This window comes from Salvelinus sp. IW2-2015, linkage group LG3 (genome assembly GCF_002910315.2).
Source record: "Salvelinus sp. IW2-2015 linkage group LG3, ASM291031v2, whole genome shotgun sequence".
Classification (NCBI taxonomy): Eukaryota; Metazoa; Chordata; class Actinopteri; order Salmoniformes; family Salmonidae; genus Salvelinus; species Salvelinus sp. IW2-2015.
In genome coordinates, this window is record NC_036840.1 from 34,865,426 (window position 1) to 34,877,618 (window position 12,193).

At 44.3% G+C, this 12,193-nt stretch overlaps 1 protein-coding gene across 4 annotated transcripts in view; it reads right to left on the reverse strand.

Annotated features, from left to right (window-relative positions):
* The window catches only part of LOC111955419 (arylsulfatase J-like), a 31,394-nt gene extending 19,907 nt beyond the window's left edge, over nt 1–11,487 (reverse strand). The window contains exons 1-2 of one of the 4 annotated variants that reach the window (XM_023975654.2): nt 11,158–11,487; nt 10,395–10,719 (exon numbers count right to left, since the gene is read on the reverse strand). In XM_023975654.2, coding sequence (XP_023831422.1) covers nt 10,395–10,699 — 305 coding nt within the window. In that variant the 5' untranslated portion in view covers nt 10,700–10,719; nt 11,158–11,487. Of the gene's footprint in view, nt 1–10,394 lie in introns of all 4 variants that reach the window. The other 3 variants (XM_023975668.2, XM_023975646.2, XM_023975661.2) reach the window with 3 other exon arrangements.
* Nucleotides 11,488–12,193: the final 706 nt, after the last annotated feature.

Genomic DNA, 12,193 nt, shown 5'->3' on the forward strand with positions numbered 1-12,193 from the left:
GAGAAGCTGGAGAACTGTGTGGACAGAGTTCAACTCGGGGACGACCCAGGCTATCTCATCGACACCAGCCGACTGGGTCGAGTTGCATATGAGAGAAGCTGGGAGATCTGTGGACCCAGAAGTCCAAGGGACAGGAGTTGGGTGATGAGAGAGCAAGGGAGTACTGTTGGAGAGTCCAGGGACAGGAGGTGGGTGTGAGTGGAGAGAAGCTGGGAGACTGTTGGATCAGAGGTCAGGGAACAGGAGGTGGGTGATGGAGACGGAAGCAGGGAGACTGTGGAGCAGAGTCAGGGACAGGAAAGGTGTGGTGAGTGAGCGAAGCAGGGGACTGTGGGACAGAAGTCAGGACAGGAGGCGTGTGAGTGAGAGACAGCAGGGAGAACTGTGGAGAAGAGTCAGGACAGGAGGTGGTGTGTGAGAGAAGCTGGGAACTGTGGACAAAGTCAGGGAACAGGACCAGGTGGTGAGTGAGAGAATGCGGGACTGTGGACAAGAGTCAGGGACAAGGAGGTGGTGAGTGAGAGAGAAGCAAAGGAGACTGTGGACAGAGGTCCAGGACCAGAGAGTGGTGAGCTGGAGGAAAGCCTGGGAGAATGTGGACACAACAAGTCAGGGACGGAAGGTTGGGTGAGTGAGAGAAGCAGGGAGAACATGTGGACAGACGTCCAGGACAGGAGATGGTGAGTTGAGAGAAGCTGGGAGACTGTGGACAGAGTCAGGGACAGGAAGGTGTGGGTGAGTGAGAGAAGCTGGGAGACTGTGGACAGAGTCAGGGACAGAGGTGGGTGAAGGAGAGAAGCATGGGAGACTGTGGACAGAGATCAGGACAGGAGGTGGGTGAGTGAGAGAAGCAGGGAGGACTGGTGGACAGAGTCAGGGACAGGAGGTGGGTGAGTGAGAGAAGCAGGGAGACTGTGGACAGGAGTCAGGGACCAGGAGGTGGGTGAGTGAAGAGAAGCAGGAGACTGTGGACAGAGTCAGGACAGGAGGTGGGTGAGTGAGAGAAGCAGGGAGACTGTGGACAGAGTCAGGACAGGAGGTGGGTGAGTGAGAGAAGCGGGAGACTGTGGACAGAGTCAGGGACAGGAGGTTGGGTGAGTGAGAGAAGAGGGAGAGCTGTGGACAGAGTCAGGGACAAAGGAGGGGGTGATGTGAGAGAAGCAGGGAAGACTGGTGGACAGAGTCAGGGACAGGATGGGTGAGTGAGAGAAGAGCAGGGAGACTGTGGACAGAGTCAGGGACAGGAGGTGGGTGAGTGAGAAAGCGGGAGACCTGTGGACAGAGTCAGGAGCAGGAGGTGGGTGAGTGAGAGAAGCAGGGAGACTGTGGACAGAGTCAGGGAACAGGAGGTGGGTGAGTGAGAGAAGCAGGGAGACTGTGGACAGAGTCAGGGACAGGAGCGTGGGTGATGAGAGAATGCAGGGAGACTGTGACAGAGTCAGGGACAGGAGGTGGGTGAGTGATGAGAGAAGCTGCGGAGACTGTGGACAGAGTCAGGGACAGGAGGTGGGTGAGTGAGAGAGAAGCAGGGAGACTGTGGACACGAGTCAGCAGGAGAGTGGGAGGAGAGAAGCGGGAGACTTAGACAGTCAGGGAGGAGGCGTTGAGTGAAGAGAAGCGGGAGACTGTGGACAGAGTCAGGGAGACAGGAGGTTGGGTGAGTGAGAGAAGCGGAGACTGGGACAGAGTCAGGGACAGGAGGTGGGTGAGTGAGAGAAGCAGGGAGACTGTGGACAGAGTCAGGGAACAGGAGGTGGGTGAGTGAGAGAAGCAGGGAGACTTGGACAGAGTCAGGGGCAGGAGGTGGTGAGTGAGAGAAGCTGGGGAGGGCTTGTGGACAGAGTCAGGACAGGAGGTGGGTGAGTGAGAGAAGCTGGGAGACTTGTGGACAGAGTCCAGGACAAGGAGGGTGGTGAGAAGAAGCCTGGGAGACTGTGGACCAGAGTCTCAGGGACAGGAGGTTGGGTGAGTGGAAAGGAATCTGGGAGACTGTGGACACAGAGTCGGGACAGGAAGTGTGTGAAGTGAGAGAAGCGGGAGACTGTGGACAGAGGTCAGGACGGAGGTGAGTTGAGGTGAGAGAAGCAGGGAGACTGTGGACAGAGTCAGGGGACAGGAGTGGTGGAGTGAGAGAAGCTAGCGGAGACTTGTGGGACAGAGGTCACGGTGACAGGAGGTGGGTGAGTCAGCGAAGCTAGGAGGACTGTGGACCAGAGCTCAGGAACAGCGGCTGGGTGGAGTGAGAGAAGCTGCGGACGACTGTGGACAAAGAGTCAGGGAACAGGAGGTGGTGAGTGAGAGAAGCTGGAGACTGGACAGATCAGCAGAGGTTCTGGCGAGAGATGGAAGGATGACACTTGGACTGGCGTCGGTGAGAGGATAAAAGGAGATTAAAAGATAACTTCTGTGCAAATAAACTACGTACACTGCCTTCGCGTTTTGATAGTTACAACTTACAGCCGCCTTGACACTGCTAAGCGAACACATGTTGTGTCTTACAAAGCTCCTTAAAAGTTGCGTTGGCTATCTACGTTGGCAATCTGCCTCCACGCCGAACCCAGAAGGCCACCTGGAGGTGCATCCTAATTATTTGTTTTGTTGACTGACAGCGCGGTTTCATCAGAGGATGTGGGCCGTTTGATAGGAAATTGAATTTAGCCTTACGTGATTTCCTCTGCTTGGGCAAGAGTTGTTCCAAAGAGTGACCGCTGAGTCGTCCCCCGTGGGAAGCAGCGGACGTGAAAGACGAGAGAGGGGGCAAGGGAGTGCAGAGAGGAAGAGGGGGGGGGTATGTATATGTTTCAGGAGATGGAGGAGGAAAGGTCTTCTGGCTCCCTTTACAATCGTTTTTATTAGGCTGGCCACGTATAAATCGATATTAAAGGAGTGTGTCTGAGGATGTCCATGTGGAGTTATACAGATGTAGGATCTTAATTTGAACCAGTTTGCTACAGCAGGAACATAATCCTGCAGCAACAGGAAATGTGAATTATTATGTGGATTATAATTAATTGAAATTTTTGTTGGGATTGACCATTTTTCGTAAGGTAAAAATAAAGTCTGAAATTTCAAAGTGGAAATTACAAACTTCAGAAGCCTTTTAAAACCTCACACTACAAGTTTAACATTACTTATTTACAATGACGGCGTACCCCAGACGATGCTGGGCCAATTGTGCGCTGCCCTATGGGACTCCCAATCACGGCTGGATGTGATACAGCCTGGATTCGAACCAGGGACTGCAGTGACGCCTCTTGCACTGAGACGCAGTGCCACYCTGGAAGTTCAACAGCAACAGGGTGATCAAGTTAAAATCCTACATCTGTGTGAAGTTTCCAAAGTTTTGACAAAGAAAATGAGGTGTGTTTTCTGAATGCCTTATTCCACATCCGTGCTCTAAAAACCTGCGACGGAGGCCACACGTCTGCTCTGTCTGGACACGTTTCTTGTCGTCTCTCAAGCTGTTAAAATACTCAATCTTTGACACTGACAGAAGTGTTTACAAAGTTCCTTTGTCCCAGCCGCCTTGTTTCGCTGAGAAGGTATTTCAGAGAAACTGATCTTCAGCATCATCCATTGTCTTGCCATGTCTCTCGCATTCCGCAGACATAGTCCACATTCTTCAACTTTAAAAGAACACCAGACCCACTGCCAGGCTAATGCAACCTCTGCCTTTTGCTTGGCATAACTCGTTGGACTCTCCGGGAGACCAGTGAATAACYGAGTACAGCGAGAGTTCACAGGGTTTGAAGAGTCAAATTAGTCGTTGAACTTGGAGGAAAACGCTCCACTACAGCCTCCAATCGTCTAATAGGTTGTGGCGCTCACGTTCAGAGCTGGGTCAGGTACCATACCAATCTGTTCTGCAGCTCCTGTCATGGGGGACGTTTTAAGTGCTTTACCTCAGCAGCACAATGAGGTTTCACTTGTCTGTCTCCTACTCTTCTCCATGACTGTCTCCATAACGTTATCTCAGTCTAGATAACCTGATGAGGTTGACGGAGGTGAAGACTGAAATACGTTTTTTAAAAGGAGCAGGGGCAGTCTTGCATGCTGCCAGCAGTTCACTGATGTCTGATAAAGAAGGCCCAGAGGGCAGGAGACAGTGGACACCTGTGTCTGTGTGAAGGATCAAGCTGGGCTTCTTTCTGGTGTCCAGGTTGAGTGGGACAGAACACATCCGATCTGACCATCTCTAACTCTACTGAACCAGTTGATTCTGAGAAAAACCCTTGCTAACCATAGAACATTGTCACCGTCACAATGATAGCTTCTCTTTTTTAGGATCTGCGACCGCAATGATAGTGTGTGGGCATGGTCGTAGGGGGAGGGAGAGCATCGGGGTTGAACAAGAGGGTTGAGAGAGATTTTGGGATGATTGTGCAGACCTACTCCTGAACTAAAACGCATATTCAATAGAGAGTGCTTCACAGTCCAGAAATATGCTTTATCGGGCTTCATGCAAGGATGTTTCTTCAGCTGGTCTTTCCACTGAAAGGCCTCAACGCCAGCTCCTACTATGCAAACACAGTAGATGAAACACACGGTAATCTATTTCTTTCTCACCAGAATAAAGCGCTAACCTCTTCCCTGTAATGGCCAGTCAGTGGCAGTGACATGGGGAATAAGAATGAAGAAATGGCTGATATTCGCTCAACTTGAACTTCATTACCGTACATGTCAACGTGCCCTGGGATATCTGGATGTTTACTTTGACCTGTCAGTCATATTCAGTACCCTAGCAAGAGTTGAATATTTATGAGGCAAGACAACCTGTACATATAGTGACAGTTGAGAAAAACACATTTCAAATCTATGGCTCTCTGGTGTATAAGGGTGGTTTACAATGGGGGAGCAAAACAATCTGTAACGGAATTACTGCAACTATCGGAATACAGTCCAATACAGTCCAATACAGTACAGTACAGTACAATACAGTACAGTACAGTAGAGTACAGTCACAACTAACAAGTACAGTACAATACAATCCAATACAGTACAGTACAATACAGTACAGTACGAATACAGTACAGTAATACAGTAGCAGTACAGTACAGTACAGTACAGTACACCGTACAGTACACTAGAGTAGAGTAGAGTAGAGTAGAGTACATATACAGTAAAGATACAGTACAGTACATACAGTACAGAGTACAGTACAGTACAGTACAATACAGTACAGCTAGAGTACAGTCAAATACAGTACAATACAGTATATACAGTACAGTACAGTAGAGTACAGTACAATACAGTAGAGTACAGTACAATACAGTACAGTAGAGTACAGTACAATACAATACAGTACAATACAGTACAGTACAAGTACAGTACAGTTGCAGTACAGTACAATACAGTACAATACAGTATCAGTACAGTAGAGTACAGTACAATACAGTACAGTACATTACAGTACAGTACAATACAGTACAGATAGAGTACAGTACAATACAGACAGTACAGACAGTACAGTACAATACAGTACAGTGAGTACAGTCCAATACAGTATAGTACAATACAGTACAGTAGAGTACAGTACATACAGTAGAGTACAGTACAATTCAGTAGAGTACAGTAGAGTACAGTACAGATAACAGTAGAGTACAGTACAGTAAGTACAGTACAGTAGTAGAGTACAGTGCAGTACAGTACAGTAGAGTACATGCAATACAGTACAGTCCAGTACAGTACAGTACAGTAGAGTCTACGTAGAGTACAGTCCAATACAGTACAGTAGAGTACAGTACAATACAGTACAGTAGAGTACAGTACAGTACAGTAGAGTACAGTACAATACAGTACAGTCCAATAAACAAACAATACAGTAGAGACAATACAGTACAGTATGATACAGTAGAGTACAGCACAGTACAATACAGTACAGTCAAATACAGTACAGTACGTCAATACAGTACAGTACAATACAGTACAGTAGAGTACAGTACAATACAGTACAGTAGAGTACAGTACAGTATAATACAGTACAGTAGAGTACAGTGCAGTACAGTAGAGTACAATACAGTACAGTAGAGTACACTACAATACAGTACAGTAGAGTACATGCAGTACGTAGAGTACAGTACAATAGAGTACAGTACAATACAGAACAGTACAATACAGTACAGTAGAGTACAGTACAGTACAATACAGTACAGTAGAGTACAGTCAATACAGTACAATACATACAAGCAGTACAGTACGTACAGTACAGTTACAGTACAATACAGTAGAGTACAGTACAATACAGTAGAGTACAGTACAATACAGTACAGTTAGCAGTACAGTACAATACAATACAGTACAATACAGTACAGTACAATACAGTACAGTATAGTACAATCACGTACAATACAGTATAGTACAGTACAGTAGAGTTACAGTACAATACAGTACAGTACAGGACATTACAGTACAGTAAATACAGACAGTGAGTACAGTCCAATACAGTATAGTACAGTCCAATACAGTACAGTACAATACAGTACAGTAGAGTACAGTACAATACAGTACAGTAGAGTACAGTACAGATATAAGACATACAGTAGAGTACAGTGCAGTACAGTAGAGTACAATACAGTACAGTTGAGTACAGTCCAATACAGTACAGTCCATACGTACAGTACAATACAGTACAGTAGAGTAGAGTACAGTACAATACAGTAGAGTACAGTACAGTAGAGTACAGTACAGTAGAGTACAGTACAGTAGAGTACAGTACAGTAGAGTAGAGTACAGTGCAGTACAGTCAGTACATACAGTACAGTAGAGTACAGTGCAGTACAGTACAGTAGAACAGATGCAATACAGTACAGTCCAGTACAGTACAGTACAATACAGTACAGTAGAGTAGAGTAACAGTCCAATACAGTACAGTACAGTAGAGTACAGTAGAGTACAGTACAATACAGTAGAGTACAGTACAGTAGAGTACAATACAGACAGTAGAGTACAGTGCAGTACAGTACAGTAGAGTACAGTGCAATACAGTACAGTCCAGTACAGTACAGTAGAGTACAGTCCAATACAGTACAGTCGAGTACAGTACAATACAGTACAGCAGAGTACAATACAGTACATAGAGTACAGTACATACAGTACAGTCCAATACAATACAGTACAGTAGAGTACAGTACAATACAGTACAGTATAGTACAGTAAGTACAGCACAGTACATACAGTACAGTCCAATACAGTACAGTACAATACAGTACAGTAGAGTACAGTACAATACAGTACAGTAGAGTACAGTACAGTTAAACAGTACAGTAGAGTCAGTGCAGTACAGTAGAGTACAATACAGTACAGTAGAGTACACTACAATACAGTACAGTAGAGTACAATGCAGTACAGTAGAGTACAGACAATAGAGTACAGTACAATAGAGTACAGTTACAATACAGTCCAATACAGTACAGTACAGTCCAATTACAGTACAGTACATACAGTACAGTAGAGTACAATAGAGTCAATACAGTACAGTAGAGACAGTACAATAGGTACATGCAGTACAGTAGAGTACAATACAGTACAGTAGAGTCATACAATAAGTACACGTAGATACTAGACAGTAAAGTACAATAGAGTACAGTACATAGAGTACAGTTACAATACAGTCCAATACAGTACAGTACAGTACAGTACAATAGGTACAGTAGAGTACAGTACAATAGAGTACAGTACAATACAGTCAATACAATACAGTCCAATACAGTACAGTACAATACAGTACAGTACAGTAGAGTACAGTACAGTCCAATACAATACAGTCCAATACAGTACAGTACAATACAGTACAGTAGAGTACAGTACAATACAGAGGTTAAGTGTCGAGCAAAAGTTTAAAGATCACAACAACCATACGTTCAGCACTATATTCAAGTTACTTTATTGTAGTCCGCAAACGGGGAAAAGCATGAACAGCTTGACATTTGAACCCCCCCATTTGAACGGATCATTGGCCAGACAATCTGCTGAAGTCCCACCGCAAGGCATGGAGGGTAAATCAACACAGTCTGGTCCCTACAACATATAGCACACTGCATTACCATAGCTGTCCACACATTTCTGACCACATTAGTGACACCCACACACCACACACACACACACACACACACACCCCCACACACACACCACTTCTAAGGGCCCTAATCTCCTTCTGTTTTGAATCATAGATACAACCCCCCACCACCACTCTCTTGCATCATCCTCCCAGAAGTACCTGGTAACATAATGGAATATACACCTTCATTCCATATGGATGCTACTACCACAGTATCAGCCCTTTTTACTGTACAAGAAGGGTGAGTGGAGTGGGCAAAAGGGGAGACACTTTTCTCCTTATTTTCCAGGACGCTAGCCAGAAGAGGTGCCTAGCAACCTTCCCGTTTCCTAAGGAGCAAAACAGATGCTGGTGTAGGCAGGCATCTCTATAGGGACAGCCTTTGTGTGTGTGTGTGTGTGGTGTGTGTGTGTGTCTATGTGTGTCTGTGTGTGAAACAAATGCTGATGTGAACATTGTAGGATAATAAAGGGGGTATATAAGCTACACTACAAATTGAAACCGCAATCAGGCTACCTAATGTATTCACCCCTGTCTTTAATATTATCTGTCGGTTGCCTTCCGTGGACACAAAACACAAGTGGTTGCTATAGAGAAAGCCAAGATGGCTCCATTGCAAACAGTTTAGTTGTTACTGTGCTGACATGCACCTTTGTTCTCCGGCATCCAATTATGTGTTTTGTCATTTATTTGCTGCAATCTTGTTGCGCTTCCAGCATTTTTATACGGTGCGCTTTTGCATTTCAGTGTCTTGAAAACATACAGTGACTCTGCAGTCGGTCTGCATAGACTTCCAAGTCACATTGCATTTCTCAGGGCCCTTCTATTAAACTCCAGTGCAAAACAGTTATAATGCTCCAAGATTTTAACTCTCTAGTAATCAAGTCTAAAATAATTACGCCTTCGATACACTACTACATGTTGACCGTTCGACCACCTCGCCTGTATTAAGGTAGAATTTGTGGAAATGAGTTAATAGGTTTGAATGAGAGGAACATAACCAGACACGGCCTGGATGACGATGGATTAAACCTCACCAGCCACGTTGCGTCCACATACATGTTATTCAATCATTTTACCCACACTACATGTTTTTCAATCATTTTCCACACATACTGTTATTCAATCATTTTACCCACACAATACATTTTATTCAATCATTTTACCCACACAACATGTTTTCATCATTTTACCACACATACATGTTATTCAATCATTTTACCCACACATACATGTTATTCAATCATTTTACCACACATACATGTTATTCAATCATTTTACCCACACATACATGTTATTCAATCATTTTACCCACACATACATGTATTCAATCATTTTACCCACACATACATGTTATTCAATCATTTTACCCACACATACATGTTATTCAATCATTTTACCCACACATACATGTTATTCATCATTTTACCACACCATACATTTTATTCAATCATTTTACCCACACATACATGTTATTCAATCATTTTACCACACATACATGTTATTCAATCATTTTACCCACACATACATGTTATTCAATCATTTTACCCACACCGCTCATGCGCATGACCGAGAGCCTGCATAGCTAAGCGCTAAAATAGAACTTCAGGAAGATACAAGCCCTCATTGATGCTTGAAAGATTATTTTTTTATTTTTATTAACCTTTATTTAACTCGGCAAGTCAGATGAGAACAAATTCTTATTTACAATGACGGCCTACGCCGGCCAAACCCTAACCTGGACGACGTGGCCAATTGTGCGCCGCCCTATGGGACTCCCAATCACGGCCGGTTGTGATACAGCCTGGAATCGAACCAGGGTCTGTAGTGACACCTCTAGCACACTAGCCTTAGACCTCTGCGCCACTCGGGAAAGATTAAAGACCACTATCTAAAAACGAACTAGGTTTCCCTTTTTATATGTTGATTAATCATGGAAGTAGAGAAACACACTATTTTTTATGACTCCTGGTAAAAATTAGACAAAGAACCAGCTAAAAAGAGGCCCATATGCATGTCAAGTAAAATAACAATGCACTGTTCATCTCCTAGGACAAACTAGTTAGCAACAGCTAACTAGCTAAATGTCCATGAATGTTTCAAGTGTGTTTCGACCTGCCATCAAATGAATGTAGTTGGTTCACGGTTGGTTTTGATATTTTAACCTGTCATGATGGTGTTGGTGTGGATGGACAAAATCAACATGCACGTGATGTTACTCACCTCTTGACTTTAACACATTTATAACACTTMTATAACACATTTTTAACACTTTTATAACACTTGCATTGTGCATTGACCACAACTGAATGGCCACTAGACAGTAGGATAAACGTACCTGCCAGTCATTAATTGACTCCTGGAGGGGCTACAGAGAGGCTGCACATAGTAATTCTCCAGTTTCACTCCCTGCGCTGCCAGCCTGTCCAGAGTTGGGGTTCTGATCTCGGACCCATGGTAACCCACATCCCGGAAGCCTTGGTCATCAACCAGGATGAAAATGATGTGAGGTTGAGTAGTTGGACTGTCAAGTTCATTCACTCGGTTTTGCAAATTGKCATTCCGATTTTCCCATGACATCTGATAGCCACATGTTGGTGAAGTAAACGCGAATAAACTTGCCAGGACACTGAAGAGAAACATTTTCACCCCCTCGGTTTACGCTGCATCAAAACCAAAACATTCGWATTATTGTATCACTCTCTCGAAAAAATAAAAAATAAAAGCATAATTGTTTGCTACATTGCACATTGCAACAAAGTTGCTGGTTGTCATAATGGACACAGCGTGAGTGCAGTGGCGCGCTGCACATGTTCCGGAATAACAGAAGTGGGTTCGCATTGTTCTCAATAGACTATTCTCCTACTCTAGACKAATGATAGCGTTTATGTTCGGAAGCCGACGATATACCAGTCCAGTCACTTCAAATTCTGCAATTAGTCTCTTTGAAGTCACCTAAACGTTCATCTAAACTTGTGGAATGTAAAACACATCTTTCCGTCGTAATGTTTTATTCCTCGTTTGAAACGTGGTTCTTACCAAAGTCATTGGATTTACGTCCCTGTCTTGCTCTGCAAACAGTCCAAAAAGCAATCACGAACCTCATTGTTTCGTCTGYGACGTGGGACATCGCTCGACAGGTTGGTTTTTGGAGCTCAGTTTCTTTCCATCCGAATGGTCCTCCTCTCTCAGCAACGGCGATTCTGCTTTTCGCTCTTTTCAAGAACCACCCTGACATGCCAGCACGCACTGCCAGCTCGGGAGGCTGTTCCGTGTGTTCGCTCTCCACTGTCAACTGCTCAACACCGCAGAACTGAAAGCTCAATTCATGCAGCATTTTGACACTGCCTCTGCGTTCTGTCATTTCAACATCCCTGTTTGACTCTCTCTCCCAAAGTCCACATATGTAAATGGGAGTTGGGCAGTGGGCTACGATAAAACATCTGCGTCAACCTATTGGGTTGTGAGTGACAGTGTCAATGCAAATAATGGGATCCATTTCAACTCTCTTGTCGAATAGAATTGATTTGTTTCCCCATAACTTCTAGTGGAAAGCAACATGTTTTACTTCTCTGGATTTTCAGACCTGCAAGGAGTGACATTTGCAGTGGTGATTTTAGCATGTACATCTTGGAGGGGCAAACTCGAACAAAATGTTTTAGATGCATGCCAACAAAGCCACTAGACAACACAACACAACACTAACAATACATGAATTTCATTATAACAGTGACAAATGGTGCCCACAAACTGTTAGGGCCAACAGCAGTCCCAACAGCAGTCCCAACACTTTACTATTGCTACACCTGGTTATCAGCAGAGCCTTGTCTGCAGCGAAACAGTTCATTCAGCCTRATTTACTGCCTTWAAAAAACATAGCTGATATGGCTGAATTGACCTGTTAAGGATTAGCCCCTTTTTTCCCAATTTTCGCCTAAAATGACWTWCCCAAATCTAAATGCCTGTAGCTCAGGCCCTGAAGCAAGGATATGCATATTCTTGGTACCATTTGAAGTTTATGCAAATGTGAAAGGAATGTAGTAGAATATAACACAATAGATCTGGTAAAAGATAATACAAAGGAAAAACCAACCGTTCTTTTGTATTTGTTTTGTACCATCATCTTTGAAATGCAAG